General features: G+C 53.3%; 4 protein-coding genes across 4 annotated transcripts; 3 read left to right on the forward strand and 1 right to left on the reverse strand.

Annotated features, from left to right (window-relative positions):
• The first annotated feature begins 354 nt into the window (after positions 1-354).
• M406DRAFT_77225 (uncharacterized protein) lies at positions 355-8195 on the forward strand. Its single transcript, XM_040925959.1, has 5 exons — positions 355-4971; positions 5045-5060; positions 5335-5434; positions 5492-5629; positions 5684-8195. The coding sequence occupies exons 1-5, from the start codon at positions 538-540 to the stop codon at positions 7923-7925; spliced, it is 6930 nt and encodes a 2309-aa protein (XP_040781383.1). The 5' UTR covers positions 355-537; the 3' UTR covers positions 7926-8195.
• Positions 8196-16347: 8152 nt separating this feature from the next.
• M406DRAFT_320379 (uncharacterized protein) lies at positions 16348-17478 on the reverse strand. Its single transcript, XM_040919376.1, has one exon. It carries the CDS (start codon positions 17382-17384, stop codon positions 17223-17225), a length of 162 nt encoding a protein of 53 aa, XP_040781384.1. The 5' UTR covers positions 17385-17478; the 3' UTR covers positions 16348-17222.
• Positions 17460-18884, forward strand: M406DRAFT_271614 (uncharacterized protein). The gene is made up of 2 exons (XM_040918117.1): positions 17460-18008; positions 18137-18884. Exons 1-2 carry the CDS (start codon positions 17607-17609, stop codon positions 18278-18280), a joined length of 546 nt encoding a protein of 181 aa, XP_040781385.1. The 5' UTR covers positions 17460-17606; the 3' UTR covers positions 18281-18884.
• A 3921-nt stretch (positions 18885-22805) lies between these two features.
• Positions 22806-23576, forward strand: M406DRAFT_325875 (uncharacterized protein; the record flags this gene model as incomplete). Its single annotated transcript, XM_040920029.1, has 3 exons — positions 22806-22916; positions 23331-23477; positions 23529-23576. The coding sequence occupies 3 exons, from the start codon at positions 22806-22808 to the stop codon at positions 23574-23576; spliced, it is 306 nt and encodes a 101-aa protein (XP_040781386.1).
• Positions 23577-25475: the final 1899 nt, after the last annotated feature.

A 25475-nucleotide genomic window follows, 5' to 3' on the forward strand; every position in this document is an offset into this window, starting at 1 on the left:
AGACTCAGAATAGATTAGCGTCATCGCGTAAAATCAGAGGTCACCATCATCAAGCAACGTTCGCTGCCAAATGTGAAGGCGAATTCATCAGAGACCATCCTTTCTCATCCAGCACATCTTTCAGGTCTTGTCTGAAAACCTGCTGATGACATCAACATCCATCGAGTAGCTGTATGCAACACACGAATACCGACACATACTTTCAAGTACTGCAGCTAAACTTCGCGCATAGGTGAAACTGCCCGCTCCCGCTGTTGGCGACCTGCGGGCATTGCGCGAACAGATCAGGTCCCTCGGGGCGATTGACGGCGCCGCATCATTCGATAACAAGATCACGTCGCCATGTCTGGGCTTCCACCACCACCGCCTCCGGGCTGGGGCCCCCCTCCACCACCTCCAGACTCTGCGCAGCCTCCTCCGCCCTCGCAGCTGCCTCCACCGCCTGGCGCGCCACCTCCCCCTCCTCCCCCAGGGTTTCGACCGCCGGCAGACCCGCAGTTGGCCAAGTTCGAGCAGAAGAAGAAGGAATGGCTTCGTATGCAGCGAGCACGGTTCGGCGAGAAGCGCAAGGGCGGATTTGTCGAGACTCAGAAAGCTGACATGCCGCCCGAACATCTGCGCAAGATTGTTAAGGACATCGGCGATGTGTCGCAGAAGAAGTACACAGTCGACAAACGAAGCTACTTGGGTGCCTTGAAATTCATGCCTCACGCGGTCATGAAGCTGTTGGAGAATATGCCGATGCCGTGGGAATCAGCTCGAGAGGTTAAGGTTCTATACCACGTCAACGGGTGTCTGACGCTGGTCAACGAAATACCTCGCGTCATCGAACCAGTCTTCCAGGCACAATGGGGTAGTATGTGGACAATCATGCGAAAGGAGAAGAGCGACCGACGGCTGTTCAAGCGGATGCGGTTCCCCCCATTCGACGATGAGGAGCCGCCACTGTCATGGTCCGAGAACTTGGAAGACGTCGAGCCTCTAGAGCCTGTGCAGATGGAGCTTGACGACGAGGACGATGAGGCCATCTACGAATGGTTCTATGACCACCGGCCACTTCTCGACACATCTCATGTGAACGGGCCGAGTTACAAGACATGGAATCTCACCCTTCCGCAGATGGCCAATCTGTATCGGCTCAGTCGACCATTGGTTTCTGATGTCTACGACAAGAATTACTTCTATCTCTTTGACCTGAAGGGCTTTTTGACTGCGAAAGCCCTCAATGTTGCCCTTCCAGGCGGCCCTCGCTTCGAGCCGTTGTACAAGGATATCGATCCCAATGATGAGGACTTCGGCGAGTTCAACGCTATCGACCGGATTATTTTCAGAAATCCGGTCAGAACGGAGTACAGGGTGGCCTTCCCCTTCTTGTATAACTCTCTGCCTCGGAGCGTTCATCTGTCGTGGCATTCTTACCCTCAGGTTGTCTACAACCGGAGTGAAGATCCCAGCTTGCCTGCTTTCTACTTCGACAAGGGGCTGAACCCAATCTCGTTGCGAGACGTGGCTCCCAAAAATCTCACGATCAGCCACGAGGACGAGCTCTTTGGCAAAGACAGCATAGAGGAGCCGGAGGAGGAGGCTTTTGTGTTGCCAGCAGGCGTCGAACCATTCTTGGCTGATCAGGAGCTCTACACCGATGAGACTGCTTCTGCGATTGAGCTTTGGTGGGCGCCTTTTCCTTTCGATCGCCGTTCCGGTCGCATGGTGCGTGCTCAGGATGTGCCACTCATCAAGCAGTGGTATCTTGAGCACTGTCCTCCAAAGCAACCCGTCAAGGTCCGCGTCTCGTACCAGAAGATGCTCAAGTCTTATGTCTTGAATGAACTGCACAAAAAGAAGCCAAAGTCGCTCCAGAGGCAGAATTTGCTTCGGACGTTGAAGGCCACCAAATTCTTCCAGCAGACGACGATTGATTGGGTTGAAGCTGGTCTGCAGGTTTGCCGACAGGGCTTCAACATGCTCAACCTCCTCATACACCGCAAGAACCTCACATATCTCCATCTCGACTACAACTTCAATCTGAAACCCGTCAAAACACTCACGACCAAGGAACGGAAGAAGTCTCGCTTTGGCAACGCTTTCCACCTCATGCGCGAAATCCTGCGTCTCACCAAGCTCATCGTTGATGCTCAAGTACAATACCGACTGGGCAACATTGACGCCTTCCAGCTTGCAGATGGCATTCTCTACGCATTCAATCACGTCGGCCAACTTACCGGTATGTATCGGTACAAGTACAAGTTGATGCACCAGATTCGCACATGCAAAGACTTGAAGCATTTGATCTACTACCGGTTCAACGCTGGTCCTGTAGGCAAGGGACCTGGTTGTGGTTTCTGGGCACCGGCTTGGAGAGTCTGGCTATTTTTCATGCGCGGCATCATACCTCTTCTCGAGCGCTGGCTGGGCAACCTGCTCTCACGTCAGTTCGAAGGCCGTCACTCCAAGGGTGTCGCAAAGACGGTGACGAAGCAGCGCGTTGAGTCTCATTTCGACTTGGAGCTCCGCGCGTCCGTCATGGCGGACCTGATGGATATGATGCCGGAAGGCATCAAGCAGAACAAAGTGAATACTGTGCTGCAGCATCTTTCGGAGGCATGGAGATGCTGGAAGAGCAACATTCCATGGAAGGTACCCGGCCTGCCAGCGGCTATCGAGAATATCATTCTCCGATACGTCAAGGCGAAGGCTGATTGGTGGATTTCCGTCGCGCACTACAATCGTGAGAGGATTAGGAGAGGCGCCACTGTGGACAAGACTGTTGCTAAAAAGAATGTCGGACGTCTCACGCGTCTTTGGCTAAAGGCCGAGCAAGAACGCCAGCACAACCACATGAAGGATGGTCCGTACGTGTCATCCGAAGAGGCTGTCGCTATCTACACCACAATGGTCCACTGGTTGGAGTCTCGGAAATTCTCGCCCATTCCTTTCCCCAGTGTTTCCTACAAGCATGATACAAAAATCTTGATCCTGGCTCTAGAGCGGTTGAGGGAAGCATACTCGACCAAGGGCCGGCTCAATCAGAGTCAGCGAGAAGAACTAGCCCTCATCGAGCAGGCTTATGACAGTCCCGGCACCACCCTGGAACGCATCAAGCGGTTCCTTCTCACACAGCGTGCTTTCAAGGAGGTCGGTATCGACATGAACGACAATTACAGTACCATCAACCCGGTTTACGATATCGAGCCAATCGAGAAGATCAGCGATGCGTACCTGGATCAGTATCTGTGGTATCAGGCTGATCAGAGGCATCTGTTCCCAGCTTGGATCAAACCGTCAGACTCTGAGGTCCCGCCGCTGCTTGTCTACAAGTGGGCGCAGGGCATCAACAACCTGGAGAATGTCTGGGTTACTGAGGATGGCGAATGCAATGTCATGATTGAGACTGAGCTGTCTAAAGTCTACGAGAAGATCGAGTTGACACTACTCAACTCGCTCCTCAGGTTGATCATGGACCACAACTTGGCCGACTACATCACTGCCAAGAACAACGTGACGCTCACTTACAAGGACATGAATCATGTCAACAGCTACGGTATGATCCGTGGCCTGCAGTTCTCAGCGTTTGTGTTCCAGTATTATGGACTTGTCCTCGATCTTTTGCTCCTGGGTCCCCAGCGTGCTACGGAGATCGCCGGACCCCCACAAAGCCCGAACGACTTCCTCCAATTCAGAGATCGTGAGACCGAGTCCAAGCACCCCATTCGTCTTTACACTCGTTATATCGACAAGATTTGGATGTTCCTCAGGTTCTCGGCTGAAGAGTCCAGAGATCTGATCCAGAGATTCTTGACTGAACAGCCCGATCCCAACTTTGAGAACGTCATCGGGTATAAGAGCAAAAAGTGCTGGCCCAGAGACTCTCGCATGAGGTTGATGCGACATGATGTCAATCTCGGTCGGGCCGTTTTCTGGGATCTCAAGAACCGTTTGCCGCGTTCTATCACCACCATCGAATGGGACGACACGTTCGTCAGTGTCTACAGTCGGGACAACCCTAACCTCCTGTTCTCAATGTGCGGGTTCGAGGTTCGGATCTTGCCCAAGATTCGCAATCAGAACGAGGAGTTCCCAGTCAAGGACAGCGTCTGGTCGTTGGTTGATAACACCTCCAAGGAGAGGACCGCGCACGCTTTCTTGCAGGTGACGGAGGAGGACGTTCAGAAGTTCAACAACCGCATCCGGCAGATCCTCATGTCATCTGGCTCGACAACTTTCACCAAGATCGCCAATAAGTGGAATACTGCCTTGATTGCTCTCTTCACTTATTACCGCGAGGCAGCCGTCTCGACCGTCAATCTGCTCGATACCATCGTCAAGTGCGAGACCAAGATTCAGACCCGCGTGAAGATAGGACTCAACTCCAAGATGCCCTCACGATTTCCCCCGGCTGTGTTCTATACGCCCAAGGAACTAGGTGGTCTCGGTATGATCTCAGGATCTCACATCTTGATTCCAGCAAGCGATAAGCGCTGGTCCAAGCAGACAGATACCGGGGTCACCCACTACCGCGCTGGCATGTCACACGACGAGGAAACCCTGATTCCCAACATCTTCAGATACATCATCCCGTGGGAGTCCGAGTTCATTGATTCCCAGCGGGTCTGGACAGAGTACTCACAGAAGCGCCTCGAGGCCAACCAACAGAACCGCCGTCTGACGCTGGAGGATCTTGAGGATAGTTGGGACCGCGGTTTGCCGCGTATCAATACCCTGTTTCAGAAGGACCGGAGCACCCTGAGTTTCGACAAGGGATTCCGGGCTCGCGCCGAATTCAAGATCTACCAGCAGATGAAGAACAATCCTTTCTGGTGGACAAGCCAGCGGCACGATGGAAAGCTTTGGCAGTTGAACCAGTATAGAGGTGACACGATCCAGGCCTTGGGTGGTGTTGAGACAATTCTCGAACATACCCTCTTCAAGGCAACCGGCTTTCCATCCTGGGAGGGCCTCTTCTGGGAGAAAGTAAGTCATTCATCCATGCACTACTCGAGATCAGTTCGTTTCCGTACTCTTACTAACGTTTAAACTCGAAAAGGCCTCAGGTTTTGAAGGTATGTCGGTCCTATTCATGTCTTTATGCCCGCCGTGTCGGCCGGGGGGGGGGGGGGCGTTCTTGATATCTCACAATGCGGATTGAGCTACCACCCTCATCCCGATCTCGCTCATTTCCCAAACCCTTCCCTTAGGCCTCTCCAAGCCTCTCACCCTTTGACATACTCCACTTCCCAAACATTTCTTACTACAAGATGTGTCCTTCTGGCTACCCCCACCTTCCTTCCATGACCGTAAATGAATGATGGATATTTTTCTAACTGCTGTGTCCAGAATCCATGAAGTTCAAGAAGTTGACGAATGCCCAACGATCTGGTCTGAACCAGATTCCCAACCGTCGCTTTACCCTCTGGTGGTCACCAACTATCAACAGGTAAAGCATATCTCATGTTCCCTCCTTCCAATGACATTTCACTGACTTCAAGTCCAGAGCGAACGTTTATGTGGGCTTCCAAGTGCAGCTGGATCTGACGGGCATTTTCTTGCATGGCAAGATTCCGACACTCAAGATCTCCCTCATTCAGATTTTCCGGGCTCATTTATGGCAAAAATGCCATGAAAGCGTGACGTAAGCATAAGTGTGGTTCTCAGAGGAAGGGTCAATTACTGACTGAGATTATAGAATGGATCTTTGCCAGGTGTTTGATCAGGAGCTTGAGTCACTCGGCATCGAGTCCGTGCAGAAGGAGACCATTCACCCTCGAAAGTCGTACAAGATGAACAGCTCATGCGCCGATATCCAACTTTTTGCAAGTCATAAGTGGAACGTTACTCGGCCCTCAATGTTGTTCGACACAAAAGATGTCATTGAGTCAACCACCACGAACAAGTTCTGGGTGGATGTCCAGTTGCGGTATGGTGACTACGACTCTCACGACATTGAGCGATATGTCCGTGCCAAGTATCTCGACTACACCACGGACAGCATGAGTCTCTATCCTTCGGCCACTGGTCTCATGATCGGCATCGACCTGGCATACAACCTGTATTCCGCTTATGGTCACTACTTCCCGGGTCTGAAGATTCTCGTGCAGCAGGCGATGGCCAAGATCATGAAGGCAAACCCTGCTTTGTACGTCCTGCGTGAGCGTATCCGGAAGGGTCTCCAGTTGTATGCTTCTGAGAGCAACCAGGAGTTTTTGAACTCCCAGAATTACTCCGAGTTGTTCAGCAACCAGACGCAACTGTTTATCGACGACACCAATGTCTACCGTGTTACCATTCACAAGACGTTTGAAGGCAACTTGACCACTAAACCCATCAACGGCGCCATCTTCATCTTCAACCCTAGAACCGGACAACTATTCCTGAAGATCATCCACACGAGCGTATGGGCCGGACAGAAACGTCTCGGACAATTGGCGAAATGGAAGACTGCCGAAGAAGTCGCTGCTCTCATTCGGTCTCTGCCGGTGGAAGAGCAGCCCAAACAGCTGATCGTTACGAGAAAGGGCCTGCTGGATCCCCTGGAAGTCAACTTGCTCGATTTCCCGAACATCTCTATCCGCGCTTCCGAGCTGCAGCTCCCCTTCCAGGCTGCTATGAAGGTCGAAAAGCTGGGTGATATGATTCTTAGGGCTACGGAACCGCAGATGGTGTTGTTCAACCTTTATGACGAATGGCTGAAGAGCATCTCCTCGTACACGGCCTTCTCACGGTTGATCCTCATTCTTCGGGCGCTGCATGTCAACATGGACAAGACGAAGCTGATCCTACGACCTGATAAGACAGTCATCACCCAAGAGCACCACATCTGGCCCACACTGTCAGACGAGGACTGGATTAAGATTGAGACCCAGCTGCGCGACCTGATCTTGAACGACTATGGAAAAAAGAACAACGTTAACGTCTCCAGCTTGACGAGCAGTGAAGTGCGGGATATCATCCTCGGTATGGAGATTTCTGCGCCGTCATTGCAGAGGCAGCAGGCCGCCGAAATTGAGAAGCAGCAGCAGGAGCAGCAGCAGCTCACTGCCGTGACGACCAAGACGCAGAATGTTCATGGAGAGGAGATCATCGTCACCACCACCTCGCAGTTTGAACAGCAGACGTTCGCGTCCAAGACGGAATGGCGCACACGAGCCATCGCAAGCTCCAACCTGCGCACCCGCTCGAACAACATCTACGTATCTCCTGTCGACAATGATTTGGATGACATCACCTATGTCATGCCGAACAACATTCTCAAGCGGTTCATCACGATTGCGGACCTTCGCGTCCAAGTAGCCGGCTACCTCTACGGAGCATCCCCTCCTGACAATGACCAGGTCAAGGAGATCAAGTGCATTGTCTTGGTTCCTCAGATCGGTGGGCTTCGGAATGTCCAGCTGCCTCAGCAGCTCCCCCAGCATGAGATGCTGAAGGGCATGGAGCCTCTGGGTCTCATTCACACCATGTCTGGCAACGAGCTTCCGTACATGTCCGCAGCAGACGTGACCGAGCATGCCAAGCTCCTCGACGCACACCCTGAGTGGGCGAGAGACAGGACGCTGACAGTTGCGGTGTCCTTCACGCCGGGCAGTGTCTCCTTGTCTGCATGGGCTCTCACACCTCAGGGCTACAAGTGGGGTGTTGACAATAGAGACCTGCAAAGTGACCAGCCTCAAGGTTTCACGACCAGTATGGGCGAGAAGCGCAAGCTGTTACTAAGTCCTCGGTACAGAGGGTTCTTCCTAGTGCCGGAGACGGGCCAGTGGAACTACAGCTTCATGGGCTCGGCCTTCTCCGGTCTAGAGAAGAAGTCTGTCCGTGTAAAGCTCGACACGCCTCAGCCGTTCTACAATGACGCACACCGACCCATCCACTTCCAGAGTTTCGCGGAGCTGGAGGACATCTGGGTGGACAGGAGTGACAATTTCGCATAGTTTTCTTTGGGGGAAACGAGGACGGATGGTAGAAAGAGGTGCGGCGGTGGGAACGACTGCGTAACATGACTATGGGATGAAGAAAAGACGGAATAAAATTCACTTGTTAATACACAACGTAAAACTGAGGCACGCAAAGGTTGGGAATTGATGGTGAGTGGTGGAGAAAGTGGCGTTCTCGGCATTATGGTACTCTGCGACATTTTGCTATTCTTCCAATATCAATCGAGATTGTACGATACTCAAAATAAAATAAGAACATGTCATGAGTATCTCCAGTCCTTGCACAGTCAAGAAACAATCCGGCTCAGGTTGCGAGGCATTACAGAGATCGGTCCCCGTTGTGTCTCGTAGGGCAAAAGCTGAAGTCATCGTCGCCTACGCCTCGAGCATACACAAACACACACATCTACACACCTCTTACTTTCAGCCCCGTTTGGCTAGCCCCAGCCTCCGTCCTGCACACGAAAGCTAGCGAGATGCAATGCACAACAAACATCTGTGCATTGCATTCGGTACTGTGCGCGAGGGAAGAGGGGGGGGGGAGGTGCCGCCGTTTCTGGTACCTGCATTGGCGTAGGTAGGACTTGCACTACAGGAGCAAGGCAGGATTTGTCCGTCCGTTCGTCCGTCCATAGGTTCGTCTTTCCTCTTACAAGGGCAAAGCCGGATGCTTCCGTTGTGTGTTACCTTGGGCGGTTGAGTTTGATCGCATCAGCGCAGGATACATGCGGACTGTGCCCTCTGGCGCCTCCCCCTCCCCTTTCTCCTTTCTTCCCTTTTCCCCTTCCTTTCCTCCTCTTCTTCCCTGCCATTCTTAGGATCTTTCTCTCTTCTTCTTCTTCTTGTTCGCCCCTTACTTCTCTTTGTCTCCGTAACACCGTCTGCCGCATAGGATCGCGACATTCCAAGGATACATATTACTTGCCCTGGACGCTATCAATGTGAGAAGAAACACATGCTGAGACCCAACCTTGAAGGGAGAGGGGGGGGTGGTGGGGATCATCGTAAAGTATGTTAGACTATTAGACCAAAGTGCTCGGCCTGGTATGTATCGTATTCGTGTGTGTGTTGTCAGTATTGTGTGAATATGCAAAGAAACACGGCATGACGAGGCGGGCGGGCGCAGAGTTGAGCCAGAGGGGGGAAGGGGGAGAAGAAAAAGGGGGGAGGGAGGAAAGGGGAAAAAGGGGAGGGGGAGAAAGCAAGTCAATAATCAATCAGGCCATTCATGGATTTCTAATTGAGGTGCAGTGGCTGATGTGGTTTCGTTTTCGTTTTTCCTCCATGTTCTTTTTTGTTTCTGTGAGTGTGTATGCGTGTCGAGTTGCCTTGGTGGGTTTTGCTTTGGTGGAGTGAGGATGAAGGGCGGGGGCGGGTGGTGGTACGGGCTTATTTTCTTCAGGCCGGGCCCTTTGCGAGATTGCTGATATTCATGCATCAATGCTTAGGGTATTACAGCGGGCGGTGGTTTCTTTTTTAGCGCTCTCGCTTCGGTGGCACTAATGGGGGTGACAGGCGTCGGTTAGGCCTTGGTCCCGCCCCAAGAGGGGAGGTCAGGGCAGGAGGAAGGACCCCCCTACGGCTCTACTAAGGTACTACGGTTTAGCCTTGTGGGGATTGTTTGCCCCTCTCCGTGATACCATACTTAGCACCGCTGTGGCAAGTGATAGCGGGTAGAAGTAACTAAGTACTACTGGTACTCCATAGCAAAATATGTACTATACGTCTGGCACATGTACCTCGTCCGGCTCGGCGGCGTCTATTCCGATTCCTTCCCCCTGGTAGTCAAATGTACGAAGACATAATGTAGGGCTATGCCTCTCTGTCCAAACAGGGGTTCGCATTGAAGAATGGAGGGAAAATAGCCGTGTCAGCTGAGATTGTAACTACCTAGTCGCATAGATGGGTATTTTGGAAGCACAGGAAGGAAATACTAAAAACAATGAGAAGAGGAGGAGGAGGAACAACCAAGGGCAATCCTAGGTGGGATGAACATCACTATCCAGTCGCAAGTGGAGGAGACGGGAGATGGGACAGGTTCAGACGACCATGTCCAAATCTAGTCGGGGGATCCCAAGGTCTTACTTGGAGGGTAAGGTAAGGTAGGGTGGGTGAAGTAACGATAGCACACGAAACGGGTATCCCTGATCTAGCCTCAACGGCTACGAGGCTGAGAAAGGCTGACCCGGGTCTGAGGGGATCATATTACTATGGCAGTTAATAATATGTAGTACCTGGCCCCAAGTGTTTGACTATTCTTATGTATTGTACTATAATGCACACATAATATGCATAGTAGGGCTGGAGGTCTGCTGCAACAAGTGGAGGCCAGTCGACTTAATGCAAGGGCAGTCGATAGTCCGTCCGGACTGTCGGGAAGAGAAGAAGAAGAGAAGAAAAAGAAGAAGAAACTACAACAAGAGTACATACCTATAGTAGCCCACCCGGCGCCAGGATAGAAATAAGATAAAACACGAAAGACAAACAGCCAACCAATCAGCGAGTAGGGGGTCCCAGGCTCACGGTTCAGCCTCGGGCTCAGCTCAGGCTGCATCACCTTCCCAATGGGGGGCCCGGGGAAACCTCATCTTGCTTACATCTTGCATAGATCTTGTCTGATTACATGGGCCTGCACGTAATTAAATTCCGTGGGATAGGTAATTTGTGTCCCACCCCGGGCCATGGGAGGCCGCCTATGTGCGAACTACCATAGGCTGTAGCCATGCGCGGGTGGGTGTGCAAGCCAAGCCTCTTAGAAGCTCGAATTTGGCCCAGAATGGGATATTTCGGCCATATCCTCGAAAAGGAAAAGAAAAGGAAAAGAAAAAGAAGGAGAAAGAAGAAGGGACCAAAAAAAGAAGGGTCTAGTGTAATGAGGACCGGGGGAAGTCCTCGTTACCCTTTAGAACATCTGCTCCCAGCCCGAGGTTCTGGTTCCAGAGGGGACCCTTGCCTGTGGTGCGGTGGCATCCCGCAGGGTGGCTGTTTTGGGGCCCCATGATTGGCAATGCAGGCAAAGGGGAAATTGGGAGTCAAGAAGATCCTCCTATGGCAGAAGCCTCGTCGAATTTTCTGGAAGAATGCATGGAAGCTCCTGTCGAGACATTCCGGAACGGGGGTCCTGCCACGTAACCGAGCAGGCGAAAGGCCGTAGATCTTGTTTTACTTGTCTCATCCTATGTCGACCTCGGGACCCAGGTCTTTAAGCATGTACCATAAGAGCGGCAAGATCACAAGGTATCATCATAAAAATAATAATGATAAATGATAATAATAAAGGGTACATCCTCTGAACAGATCTGTGAGTGAGGAAGAGACGAGAAACGCACTGGCAAGCATCCAAAAGCGTCTATCTCGACTACCGCTTTCGACCACCGCAGGCGAGAAGAAAAGAAGTTCCCATTCGGCAGGGAAAGGCCACACAGAAATAGAGTTTGCAAGGTTGCGTGTGGCCCATCAACCAGTGTCAAAACAAGAACGTTGAAGACCCTCAGGGCGGGGCCCAGACCTAGTTTTGACACCCGTCACTGTGGCCTTGGGGCTTTTTGTCTTCCTCACCGAGCCTGGGGGCCAGATTGCAAGAGACGCCAGCAGGGTCGTGTGGACTTGCGGATATACACAGGCTCACATGATCCCACCCCCCCCCCCCCTCTTCCCCAGCCAGCTGGTTCGTACTATGAGATTGGATCCGATCGAAATCGGAGTAGCTCTCCTGTCAAAAAACGAGATACAATAGCTCGTTGCGCTTAGATATCGTACCAGAAAAATCCAGAACGCCGCCGTTTACTAATAGCTATCAACAAATACGACGCCTCGGTGCCTGGGCACTCTTGCCATGGACGAGGATCCTCAGAAAGTTCACAAACTCACATCATATGGCAAGGACCCTCCCCTCAATTAGGAAGGCTAAACACTCGGTGTGGTAAATTTTTTTTCTTCTTTCTTCTTCTTTTTTGGTTTCAGTCCCTGTGTTTGATGCCCCTGAATCCGTGCTTAGAGGCCTGACTCGATAGTAGTTCTGGTGGCGAAAACACGAAAAAGAAACTTGTTGTGCCGTTGTATTTCAAAGCAGGGGGGAAAAATTGAAAACCCGATGCTATCACCAAATTGTGGTAGCTGTGGGTCAGGGTCGAGGGGCACCCCAAGGCCCAAAAGAGAAAAAAGAATTGAAAGAGAGGGAGCTGAGTATATCCTATGACGATATATCCTCACACCAAGATGGCAGGCAGATAGGGTACGTACTGTACGTAGCGAGTACTATAGTCACGTATGATGTACTGTACTGATATGGAAGTACTATGTACAGATGAGAAGTCCGTGCGCTGGTCTGTTAATACGTGTGGTTTCTGTCTTGGATAAAAATCAGCAGAGAAGGGAAAGAGAGGGTGAGTTTATTTTAGAAGCTGCGACTGGGGGGGAGCCTGGTAGAAACTGCCCACCCTTGTCATGCCCTGATGATCGAATTCCCCACCATCCACACAAGACACGCTCGGTTTTCGAATCCACCAACGGGCATGCCTATATTACATCTTCCTGCCAGGCATCAAGCGATCATTTTCTGTTTTAATATCGAGAACGAAGCATGTACGGGGTAGGCCGTCATACGACGCCCGCGACACTGGTAAAATTGGTGTCGTCCTCGTAAGCAAGGCGCGTCACCCACAACACTATCAGCGAACACGCCCAGATGATCGTCAGGTCACCCTGCTCGGCTATCCCACAGCGGGTCCTGCCTCCGGGGCCGCTTGCTGTACCTGCGCTATCTGTGTGTCGGTTATGAGCTTCGCTGGGAAGGGCTTCAGGCCCGGGGGCCCAGAAAGGCGGGCAGGATGATGACATGAGATCTCCAGACGCGGCATGCAGGTCCGTTCAAGAGCGTCGGGACGCATGGCCAGATGCAGAGATGTGGGGCGACGATCGCTCATGCAGAACCCTGGACCACACTGCGTTATACGACGATGCCATCGTCAAGTCAAGCACGCTGGGCCGTTTATTGCATCATGGAGGCTTCTCGTGTGCCTTTGACCGACCCGCCCATGCACCCACGAAAACGAGATACACACGCGCGTCGACCTGGGCCTGGCAGCGATTGCACTCGTAGCAGCCGATTGGATCAAGTTGGTTGCACCAATTGCTGTCGTGCTGCCTGCGTAGATCCACTCGAGGAGAAGGGATACCTCGCGACGGATGTCTCGGGACCCGTGTTGGGGTCTGTTCTGGACAGCTGGTGCGCTGGCAGCCCGGAACAGCTGGCCGAAATCCCATACAACTCTGCAGGACAACTTTTTTTGCGTCAAAGACAGACAAAAGACATAAAGCAATGGTGCACACTTTGCTCTCACTCACACACACAGTTCGCATGCACAGATTGAACATCTCGTCAACACTTGACGCCAGCAGCAATCCGCGAGAGAACGCTGTTACTGCCAGAAAGAAAGACAAATCCACAAACATCCATCCCAGAGCTTGCGCCCTACGTCGTCATCATAACCAGGACCCTTACTCATGTCATTCCCGCAAGGCGATAACCGTCCCTGCAGGATCTCGACGCGGGGCAGGAAACAACTCCCTGGCCTCCCCGGGACCGAAGGCCCAGTCATGGGCCTGCCGCCTTGTCCATGGACGGTCTGGGGGTGCGAAAATGCACACACACACACACACACACACACACACACACACAACCCATGTACTCAGCTCAGCTTACGCGTGTAAGAAGGCTAATGATTGTGGTCCCAACAGGCCGGTACGGGCTTGAAGGGCTGCAGAAGAGGAGGAGGGACTCTGGCTGATCGCCCAGGCGCCGGCTCCCGATAGAGGAGCCACTAGAAGCTCCTTCGACGCCTTCTAGAAGGTTAGACCCATCGCCAGCTAGGCCCGTTTGGGGGGTCGCATAATCGAGCTTTGATTGCCATGGCCCATAGAGCACCTTGCATTTTTATGCGCAGCCCCGGGAGACGGGGGCGGCTTCCAGGTCAGCTGTCGCCTGCATCACCAAGCAGTGACCAGAGCCTGCGCCACGCTCAAATCATTCGTTCGCGACAGCCATGCGGCACGTCTCACGGCTCAAGATACACCCACATTCATGTATGGTTGCTGGGGGGGGGAGAGGGGGAAGGGGGGGGGCCACAAGATGTCGTGAGCGCTACTCGCCCTGTGCAACCCAGGGCGGCCGGCACCTGAGCAGGAAAGAAAGAAAAAAGCCCCTTTGAAGGATGGAATTGCCCGCTGCGGATCCCCAGAGGCATTGAATCGCGCAATCTTGGGATGGCCGATACTGCAAGGGTAACCTGTCCCTGCATTTTCTCCGGCGTTGACCACCCTCTTCCCCAGCCGCGTCGTATCTACTCTTGTCGACGACGACGACGAAGGAGGCGAGGATAGATGATGGACCATATGCGCCACCACACACGCTCGAGAAAAGCAAGGAAAGATCTGCCTCTTGGGACAGTCTCGTGTGGGTTCCCGGCGTGCCCAAACTGTGTGATAAGCCGTCAAGCATCACCACCAAATGGACCATGATCCAAGGGGGGGGGGGTGGTCGGCATGGATATGCATGCCATCCCAACTGGGGCTCATGGAAACAACGCTCAGATTTGCGGGAACAACCTAGCCTTGCCAGAGTTCGCGCCATCGGGTTGACACCACCCAACAGCCGCATCTCTGAAGCTCCGGTCGCAGAATGACCCCGTCCCCCGTCCAGGTCCTCTCTTCTACAGTACATGGTTGGCCCGTGCTGGGTCTTGGGTCCCTTTCAGCCCGCACATCTTGCGGCGGTTGTTGCGCCCCCTTTCTTCGCCCTCGCTCGCAGGAACTCGGTCCAGCCGACTGTGCTTTGCATCTCCTTTGCTTGAAATTACAATCTCGAGTGGATTGCGGCCCTTTTCCCCTCGGGGCTTGTTTCTGGGCACGGAAGCTGTCATATGCGTTCTTGGGCGCGGCATGGACGCATGGTCGGTCGGTCGACTTTGACTCGATTAAACAGAAGATCTCCACAAGAAACGACAATCGAAGAGGAGGAGGACTAGGAGGATGCCGTCAGCTCAGCGGACCAAAGACGGGCGCGCGCGTCTAAACTGGACGAGTTGGGGCGTCAGTGCCACATTTCGGCCTGAGCCTTATTTCCTGGCATGACTTATCTCGTTTTTAATTTTTCTGTTTTTTCTTCCGTTTTCCTTTTTCGGTGCTTCGGCAATCTGGGATCACTAATGCCATGGATACATGGCTTGCTGCTGCTGCTGCTGCCACTACTATTACGGTACAATGTACTATTGTACTGCATACCCTGCTACGGCGTACACAACGCCCTATGGCGTATGAGGGAGGACCACTCCTCATTCTTCCCTCGTCCTGTCCTATAGGCCCCCCTGGGTCAGATATACCCCCTCCCCTCGCAGAGCGGCGGGAGCTCTGACTCTGGTCGCCTCTGCCCTGTTTCTATCGAGGAACCCCGCCTCGCCTCTTGAAGGGGACCTGGCGCGGGTCAGAGCAAAGTACCGCAACCACGCTGATGTACCCTCGAGTACCTCATGGTTGGTTCGCTACCCACCTGGTCGCCCTTGTCACCTTCTCGCGATCCCTCCATGCCCTCCCCCCCCCCCCCCAACCCATCCTCCTTCTCACACGCCCAGCCCAGCGGCGGTGGACAGCGAGGTACCCTTGTTTTTGAATTCACCATTCCATGCCCCCTATAGCCTAGTTAGTACCTTTTTCTCTTTTTTGGGGTTTTTTTTGGGGTTTTTTTTTTCTCTGCTCACGCAAGCAACCTGCAGAGAGAGGCACACATGCGCACACACCCCCCCCCTCCCATTCTCTCTAAGCAGGCAGGGCTTGCCCGTTGTATGGAACCATATCCTGGAGCTGGATTCTCTGGCTGTCATGCTGCCTTGTGTGAGAGAAGGGGAGAGAGAGTGCGTGTCTCCTCTCTATCTGTTTCTTCTCCCTCTCCTGTCTCTCTTTTCTGCCCCCCTTCTCTCTCCTCTCTCGGACGGTATGGCTCTGCCCGTTTCAGCTCTCCAATCTGCTGTGCCAGCTCCTGAGGCTTCGGCAGGGTCGCGAGCCCGTTTCTGCCCACACACCCACACCCACCCACCCACACCCCCCCCCCCCCAAATCCACTCTCTATCCCGCTCCCACGGTACTCCCCTCGTTGTGGTTAGGTGGTCCTGCTGGTCATCCCGAGGAGCTCTCTGGGCGGGCCAGGTCCCCCCTGCCCATCAAATCTGGAGCTCGTCGACAGGGTGTGCCACAGCATCCCAGTGCGTCACTCGCCTCAGAGGACCGGGGTCTCGTGTCGATGTCTAGTGACTCGGCCAAGGCATGAGATCCCCAAATTATGCTGCCGTTTTCTGCTGGGCCAGAGGTCACTCGAGTCTCCGCACTGGTCCAGGAACAGTACCGCGTACCTTACCTTGTGGCAGATCGCATGGGAGCTTCCCTGTTGGCATGCAGAGAGCCATAAGAAGGTACCTCCCCTCGGCATCCACATCCTGCTAGAACTTTTTTCAACTTCCACACGACTACCGGACTTCAACCAACTGGACGGCACACCAACAAGTCCCTCCCCTCCTATACAACAAAGGGAAGAAGAAGAAGAAAAGATTCGAAATAAAACCACCCAGCCCCATACTGTTACAGTGGCCCTGCTGGCCCAGCCCAATACCCAGAGACGAAAGATATACACTGGACAGCGCGCAGAAAGAGATTGAAATTCCCCCCCCCCCCCTCTCTTCATCGGATCAGCGTGGTTGGGAGATGGTAGCATAGGAAGGGCTGTGTACGTTTGTGTGAGAGTGAGAGTGTGTGTGTGGGCTGTTGAAGAAAAGAAGAAGAAGAAGCAGCAGCGAAACAGAAGCAGAGGAAGGGGTACCTCCCCAGCCTTTGTCATCACCGACCGCCAAAGCTATCACTCGCACGCCTGAACCCCAACCAGAGCGAGGAGCGAACCATAATAGTTCTCTCGACTGTGCTGATATATACCCAACGAACCTACCGGCAACATCCGCCATCAGCACGCCCGCCGACACATGTACTCGGCTGCTGTCTTAGCAGCACCGGTGCCAATCCAGCATAGCCCGCGCAGAATCCCGTCCATACTAAGGCGAGACTTGCGCCCGCTCAGCCGAAGGGCTCTTTTTCACCACGACTCCCAGGCAGCCCTACGGGGCTCCAAACAGACAAATTCTCTCCATACAGATTCCGGCTCCCAGCCAGAGCGGTTCGCTCTGGCGGAACCCATGCTCTGTAGACACGCTGGCGGGCAACTACCGACTAGGAGCAGACTACAATGTCGACTACTCACCACAGGACTCGCATCCGGCCGATCAGCCTCACGGATACGGCGCCCCCCACCCCCACCACCACCACAGGGCCTCGTTGCACCACACGGGCGCGTCTATTCTTCATGAGAGCCCAACAGAGACCCACTACACGACCATGCAGCAGCAGCAGCAGCAGCATCACCACCCGTCTGCGCACCGAGCAGTGCCCGTCCTCATGGACCCTGGGCAGATGGGCGGACACCCTGGTCATCGCTTGTCCCATCCTGGGCCGTCGCACTTTGGCGGGCCGGGACCGTCTCCCCATTCCGTCGTCTCGCCTCTGTATCCCTCCCTCGCGCCAGGCCCCAGCCCTGGGGTGAAGCGGTCGAGACCTGACGACCTCAACCTTTCCGTCCACGGCATGCCAGACCTCGACCAGTCAGACATCGAGTCGATGCAGCAGACTCCACTCAGCGCCGCCTACGCCCAGGCCACCGGCAGCGCCCATCCTACGCATCACCACCATCGCCTGCCAGACACTGGGCCGCCCTCCAAGATGATGCGAAGGGACGATGGGGGAGCTAGTGGAGGTGCGCCGAGTGTGGTAGGACAGGAAGGGATGCCGGCACCGGCACCAAGGCCAAGAGGGCCAAAGCTCAAGTTCACGCCCGAGGACGACCAGTTGCTCATAGACCTCAAGGAGAACAAAAGCCTCACGTGGAAACAGATTGCGGATTTCTTCCCTGGTCGTTCGAGCGGCACACTTCAGGTGCGCTACTGCACAAAACTTAAAGCAAAGACCACACAGTGGACAGACGAGACGGTGAGTTTTTTTTTTTTTTTTTTTGTCATCCCTCCCCAACCCCCCCCCCCCCCAAAAAAAAACCCACAATTTTTCTTTGGCTAGATTAGAAAGAGGCTCTCAGCAATCAACTGACGCTCTCCCACCAGGACCAAAAATTACACGCAGCTCTTCAAGATTACGAGAACGAGAAGTGGCGCATCGTGGCCAACAAGGTCGGAACCGGCTTCACGCCCACTGCGTGCCGGGAAAGAGCTGCGCAGCTGATAGGAGGCGTGGGCGAGAGCTTATAGCAATCAGCGTCCTCTCCAGGAGTATCAGCTTCTGCAGAGGACACCAACGTTTACTCGCAGCCCCACGCTGCCGAACCACCCAGCGCTGTCTACCAACACCAACCTGGCGAGCCTTCGAATACCGTCTATGGTCAACAGCTTCAATAATGGGGGACCTGGCTATACTGTCGCCACGACACCCGCATATTGAACCTAAAATCACTCTCGAGGTCATCTTGTCTTTTTTTGGAAGGAGAAAAATTGTCAAATTGCGGAGAAGGAAAAACAGGCCAGGCGGTTCATAATGCTTGAGATACCCAAACTCCACTGACCCACTCGCACTACACATTCCTTCCCATACTCTCCTTGATCTCAGAAAGCTTTTCTTTGTCACGAATCCTTGCGTCATTTTCGCTCTCTCTAATTCTGTTACTTTTTGGGAGTGGGTTTCTCTATTTCATCTCTTGTTCGTTTTCTTTTACCTCTATATAGACTTGGCAGTTGGGGTTGTGTTTGGAGGGAACGGCATACACGGTTTCTTTTTTTGGCAGGTTTTCAGATTGGTCACACGAAATCACGGCCTAGTTTCACGACACACACACACACATATTAAGACATACCCTCTACTTTTTTCCGGCTCTCTCTATATCTCTCGCCCCCCCCCCCTGCTTGTACGACTCCTTCCAGCGAACTTTCGATCCAAAGAAGAAGAAGAAATTGAAAACGACGACCACGCTGACTTTTGAGCCTGGACGGTCAAGTTTGGGCTTAAAATTGTACCCTTTTCTCCACTGACTCGACGCCAAGCTTTTATGGTCTTGTGATGGTTCTTGTTGGAGAAGAGGGCAAAGCAGAAAGAAGAAGAAAAAAGCAAGAAAGGGAGGGAAGGGGGGAAGAAAGAAGCAAGACGTAATCGACAAATTGGGATACTTGCTTTGGAGGGGACAGGGGATAGTCTTGGTAGGGGGGTGCGAAGATATTCAGCTGTCCTATTTGAGTTGAAAGCGGTGCCCGGGGCGGGAAGAGAGGATGGAAATGGTGGGAGGAGGGTCGGGGCAGGCGTGTGTAGGAACTTCCCCATGACTTTTTTGGCACACTTGAATTTTCCTATATCTTTTCCTTCCTGCACGGCGTCTGGGAGATAGCACAAAGACGGTGGTGGGAAATATCAAGACGCACTCGCATGCATCATACATACATCGACCCAGGCTTAGTTTCTGGGGGGGAGGCAGGGGGATGGGAATGGGGGGTGGGGGCGGCCATCTGTGCTTTAATTTTGTTTTCCTTTTTATTTTCTTATTTTTTTCTTTGTCCCGGCCCCGTCCCAGACCAACGGAATGGGGAACAATACTGTAGAGACAGCAGCACTCTAATCCTTTTTTTGGTTCGTGAATCATTTGCTCTGCTTCTTCTGTGGTCCATGTATGTAACTCCTTCTTCTTCTTTCTTTTTCTGCTCTCCTCTTTCTTTTTTTGGAACATGAATAGATTTTCACCAGACCGAAGAAGAAAGAGGGATTGAAATTCATACACCCCTTCCATCTCATCCTCAGCCTCATACGGACCACCGATTGATGGACCGGGACCGACCAAGCAGGAAAGGCAGCAGCCCCGAAAGGGCGGAGAGAAAAAAGCAATACAAGGGTTAATCTCACTGCCGCCCACACATCATGGTTACGCAAACAGTGGCAACTTTTTTTTTCCCTTTCATTTTCATTCGAGTCTTCTTTTTTTTCTTTTCTTTTGGTCTTTTCAGGGAATAATACGAACTGAAGAGGGAAGGGGGAAAAAAGCAAGATCACATCAACCTTCCCATTCCGGAAGCACGGCCCCCTCCTCCTTCTCCTCCTCCTCCCCTTCCCCCTCCCCCCCCCCCAATATAATAGTAACCATAGGGATAGATAGGTAACTACATGGTAGTACGTACTATACTATAGTATATCTGATCGTCCAGGGCAAGGATAGATTTGCGAGGCTGTTGGACTTACCAATGTAACGGCGTGCGCAACCGGGGCCATCCCTGATAGGGTGGGAGGGGGCAACATAGGCCGATGATCTTATATGTCGATCACCTCGTGTGAGAAGAGAAAGAAGAAGGCAGAATGATTCCATCGACATGCATACACAGGCACGTGCACGTGCACGCGCCCACACACACGCCACATCTCGCATGGCGATTTTTACATCATCAAGATAGCATCCAAAATAGAGCCTTCTTGCGGCGGCGGCGAGGGTTTTGCCTGAGCTGTCTTGTCCCCAACCTCAATTGATCGGCATGTCAGCCAAACTTGAGCCAGCCAACCAGCAGCCCTGGCTCTTGGACGAGGCGAGCGATGAGGCGAAGTGGGAGGGCGTAAAGATCGTCCCCTTGCTCGCCATCTGTTGATGAAACTAGACTCCTTCTCACCTTCATCTCCAGATTTGCTGCTGTTATGTTTTCTGACCTGTCCCAAATCCCGAGGACTCGGGCTCGGGACTTGCCACCATCCATAACCGGAAGCGGTGGCCGCGGCCGCACGAGATAGTCGTATCGCAAGCAAAAAAAGCATGGCCCACCTCCGTACGGAGGCCGATTTCTCTGTGGCACTCGATGGACCAGCCTTCCATGCGCCACAGCAGAGGTACGCAAGCCTGTATGTCGATCGCTGCTGTTTGCTAGATCCAAAAGATGGACGACCTTGTTCCTTTTCTGGTATGGTATACTGTGGACGTAACGCCCAGAAAAAAAAAAAAAAGGAAACTGACACACACAGATGGTGGACCTTGCGAATGTGCAGTACTTCTTCTTTCAGCTGCGTCGAGCTTCACATCTGGCAGAGGCGGACTCCCTTTTCCCGCGGCATGGTCCTCCTGATGGGGTTTGGTATCCGATGTGATGCAAACACACCAATTCCAAAGTCACCAAAAGGGACTCGATCATTTCATTTCGGGAAAGCCATCAGTAGAAGAGAACAAACCCATGCACCGTATCCCGAGGACACCGCGCCGGGTCCAAGAACTCAAAATGGGCAAGTCAGGCACATGTATTAGGATTTCCGGCCCCCCATAGAGTAACGTGCGGGAGTCCCACACCCATGCAGCAGCAACCCAGCGCCGATCTGGATTCTTCCTTGCTCCTAGATGTCATGCTGCGGTTGAGTGACGACGAGATCGTCGGCCGCATGATATCCTCTCGCACGTCCTCTCTGCTGGAGTCTCTTACAAAACGAGGAGTATATACGCTGCAGGGTGTGTGGTCCAGCTTTTTGTCAACGCAAGTCAGAAGATGCCTCACACTTTGCATATGTTACCAGTAGCGTATCACTATGCGCCCGTTTTGAATGTTTCCCGGCTGCGGCGGCTCCCAGCTCGTCCCACGGGTCACATCCTCCATGGGCGTGCATTGCATGTGCGCGGATGCGTGCTCTGCAGGAAGTTTGTGAGAGAGAGAGAGAGAGAGAGAGAGAGAGAGAGAGAGAGAGAGACAGAGAAGGAAGCGTGTGTGGCTGGTATCGTGCAGCTGCGAAGCTACCCTAGGCCGTGTGGGTACCCCGGGGTACCTACGACTACCTCCCTGTCCTGTCGGTTGTGATGACGATACTTGACCATCGTACCGTGAGATTCACCTGAGCTGCTGCTCCCAGATAATGGGATGGTGGGTGTAATTGGGTTTCCGCTCGGATTCTGGAGGCGATTCCTGGCAACCGTAGAGATGTGTTTTGAGGCCTGATGCCCGCAGCTGTGCTTCGTTGGGCCGCAACGTAATAATCAATGGTGATGGTGTGTGAGAAAACGCCATGGCCTCTGCTATAGGTAGGCTTTGGGGTCCGTGCTGTTGAGCCCGGTACGTAGTCAGATGGTACGACTACAGTATGCATACCGCTAAAGCTTTGTGTGGGGTGTCTTGCATGCCCTTGCATTTTGCTGCAGATACTGAGCAGCAAGCGGGCCAACCACGGCGCAACAGTGCAGCCGCATGGGGAGTGGAACTTCTAAGTCGAACTCGAAGGGGTATCATGCCGTGGCCGCGATGTCACCTATCTCGCTCTCCGCACCGCACAAGATGGGGAGAGCCTGCATAGTCGATACCTTGCGGTGAGCTCCAGGATGGCCCACAAGGGTTGAGAGGCTGCTGCTATGTTACAGTCCCCTCCCCCCTCCCTCTTCTCAAGGAGGCGCACTGCCGCGCCCAAGTACCTATCAATCAGCCTTAAAACCATCGTTAGTCTTGACGTACCGGAGCCTTCCCATCGCCTCGTGCTTTCTCTTGAAGCTCTTCAAACAGGAGCGCCAACAACCCATTCAAGCAAAACTGAAATCCAGACTGACGCAGTTCCACATCACATGGTAGTATGGAGCTGACGGAGCTGGAGGGAGCACTCAACATGAAACGCGCCCGCGTGGTTAGCAGACAGTCGAGACCCAGCACGCCCCCTCTCCTTGGGCTGGGAGTGAGAGAGAAAGAGAGTGAAGTGAGTGTGTGTGTGTGTGTGTGTGTGTGGTACTGTGGTGATCGTACGATGGCGTCTGCAACTGCCGTGGGGTCGTCAGGCGCGGGGCTTTCCAAGATGACTGTGTCGCTCAAGGTCCAGGCCTCTCTGCTCCTGCACGAGACCTGTGGGAACCCCCGGTTCCGGGCTGCCGAGCGAGGGTCCGGACCTTTCGGCTCTCGACGACTAGTGCGTATCATTTCGATGCGGCGAGAAGCGAGCGAAGGATGCGATAGGCATGCACGCGACGGCCCCCCCCCCCTCACACACCCTTTTCTTTTACTTTCATCTTTCTGCTGTTGGTCATTGTCACACCTGGCTGTGACGAGGCTTGCGTTAAGCCGATGGTGAGCTCTGCGGGCGGGATGCTGTGGGAGCTTGCCGCAAGCAGGGGTCGGTCCTAGGATGCATAGTCACTGCAGCGGGTAGCAGGTAGCTGCAGGGCTGTTGGTGTCCAAAGAGGTGCCAGGGTAAAGGTTATCTGGTCCTTGTGTCATAAGATCTATGCCAGTTTGTAAGCGCGAGTCAGACCAGTCGCATGCAGGAGGGCTAACGTTGAGGTTGAGGTCTAGATACCATAAGACCTCTTTTGGCAAGTAGTAGGTAAGGATGCGCCCTGAGCGGTCAGCATGCCTACAGGCCTGGTACCTCATCCACGAGGGCCCGAGGAATCTTGTGAAGGCCTTCTTTGCGTGCTTGCACATGCGTGCCAATGAGCGAGACCTGCCCAACGGCGTGCTCCCAGGACCTGTGTGTGTGCAAGAAGCGGAGAAGCGATGCGTGACTGCTACCTGCAGGTAGGCTGATTCGACCGCCGACCAGCCATCCCAAAGGGCTGGCTGGATCTAGATTGCGCTCCCTCCTCTAGCATCGACTTGTGATACTCGGCGGGCTGGATGGCCAAAGATGACGAGACAAGGCGTCTCCCATCTCATCCATGTCATTTAGGATTCGCATCACGACTCTCCCAGCATTCAGGTCGCGAAATCTCCGAATCGGCCGGGTCAGACCTGGAGCTAGCCATGGAGATGACCAAGCTGCTCGACCTAGGGCACCCAAGATGAGGATGACCAATCGGAAATTACAGTCTTCGTCTGTCCGCTGAGGTACCGAAGGCGCAGTGTTCGTGCGTAGTATTCCTAGTCAAGAGGATTTTGGTGGCGTCGCAATCTGAACTTTGTACCTGGCTTGTACCGCTGTGGCTCGAGGTACTTCCTGGATTCTAAGGTAGGATTAGAGTCCAATCAGGCTGGATGTGTGTCTTTCAACCAGCCTCCTATCGAGACTTCCTTCGGCCTAGAGAACCAGTCGCGGATAGATCACCGGTGAGCACCGCATGCTGCCACCTACTACGTATCGACTGGGAACAACTTGGTAATTGCTGGCTTCCTCTTGCTCGTTGGTGTGTGTGTGTGTGTGTGTGTGTGTGCGTGTGTGTGTGTAAACCTGCCGGTGGCGGAGATAATCAAAGGCCCTCCGTCAGCCTCCGCGGCCGCCCGAAATCTTCACAACGCGGCCGCCTCTTTTCTCTCTAGAAAAGACGACAATTTTAACGATTTTGGCACATCGCCCGAGAAACGCGTCGTGAGGACGTGTTGTATTATGCAGTTGAGTCTGATCGTGTTGCGTTTTCATCCCAAGACACTTGGTACTCGTACCATTCGCTAAAATCTACGTGTGTTCGCATAGACAGATTGATGCTCAGGGCTGCAGGTTCTTGTACGGGATTGCATTGGCTGAGAACCATTGTTGAAGGGCTCCCTTTAGGGCGGTCGAATAATACCGGCCCTTGTGAGTTCGAAATACTGGTTCGCTCGATCGCTGTATTCGGAGACGTGCCATTGTCCCTGCGAGCTGGCTCGATCTCCAAGTCCGACGGCCAACCATCTGGGCGATCAGTACTGGGTGTGAAGGTACCTGCGGGGCCGCGATGCTTGCAAGAAAACTTCCGCGACCCAAACGTGCTACATCACGAGGGTGCCTGTTGGCTGGAGACGGTAAAAAGTGGAGTCCGGTGTGAAAAAATCGATGCGTGTGTGCTGCAATAAGACGTTAGTTATAAGGGTATAAAGCAGTTGGGTATAGGCATATGGGCCTATACGGCGCAGCTTAAGACACACCAAAGGTCCCAAGAGAAATTTAGACTAATCTCATCTCGCACAGCACATGGCCCAACCGGTTGATACGGACAGAGACCGTGGTAACCCACGGCAGGGAACAATCGGTTGGTTGTGGAAGAGCGGTGTACGCAGTGCCGAGCTCAAAAGGGCTGCTACATGAGAGTGCTCATGCCTGACTGAGCTGCTGAATCGGAACTGTGATAGCTCACCGGTGGAAAATTGCTTCAGTATTCGTTTTTACGGGCGAGGGAGGGTCCCGTTGTCTGGTTGCCCTTTCAGATCATTGGAGTGCGCCCTCTGCTTCCTTTTTGAGCAGAGTCGCGGAACGGATACGCCGTCATATGGTCAACCACGCGGCCGAGACAAATTGGTGAGGATGGATTGATGAACTTGAGTTCCTTGGTTCATCCGATGTAAGCTGTGAGTCGTCGTGGCCGTTATACATGCCCGTAGAGAAACCCTGCTTGCATCGCGAGTTCCAGCCGCCCTCGAAAGCCGACGAGTGATAATCCCAAAGTTGAGCCGCCTTTGTATCTGGACTCGGTGACTTGGTGAAGAGCCGCCCACATCTAGCCCTAGATATTCAGTCATAGTGAACTACAGGCTGATTTTGTGACAAGTTGGATAC

Source organism: Cryphonectria parasitica (genome assembly GCF_011745365.1).
Source record: "Cryphonectria parasitica EP155 unplaced genomic scaffold M406scaffold_1, whole genome shotgun sequence".
Classification (NCBI taxonomy): Eukaryota; Fungi; Ascomycota; class Sordariomycetes; order Diaporthales; family Cryphonectriaceae; genus Cryphonectria; species Cryphonectria parasitica.

Coding starts and splice junctions, on each gene's coding strand:
- M406DRAFT_77225 (XM_040925959.1), top strand. CDS start 538: ATGCAGCGAGCACGGTTCGGCGAGAAGCGCAAGGGCGGATTTGTCGAG. Junction 5,435..5,491: donor TGGTCACCAACTATCAACAG/GTAAAGCATATC, acceptor CTTCAAGTCCAG/AGCGAACGTTTATGTGGGCT. Junction 5,630..5,683: donor AAATGCCATGAAAGCGTGAC/GTAAGCATAAGT, acceptor CTGAGATTATAG/AATGGATCTTTGCCAGGTGT.
- M406DRAFT_320379 (XM_040919376.1), bottom strand. CDS start 17,384: ATGCTGCTGCTGCTGCTGCTGCATGGTCGTGTAGTGGGTCTCTGTTGG.
- M406DRAFT_271614 (XM_040918117.1), top strand. CDS start 17,607: ATGCCAGACCTCGACCAGTCAGACATCGAGTCGATGCAGCAGACTCCA. Junction 18,009..18,136: donor CACAGTGGACAGACGAGACG/GTGAGTTTTTTT, acceptor CTCTCCCACCAG/GACCAAAAATTACACGCAGC.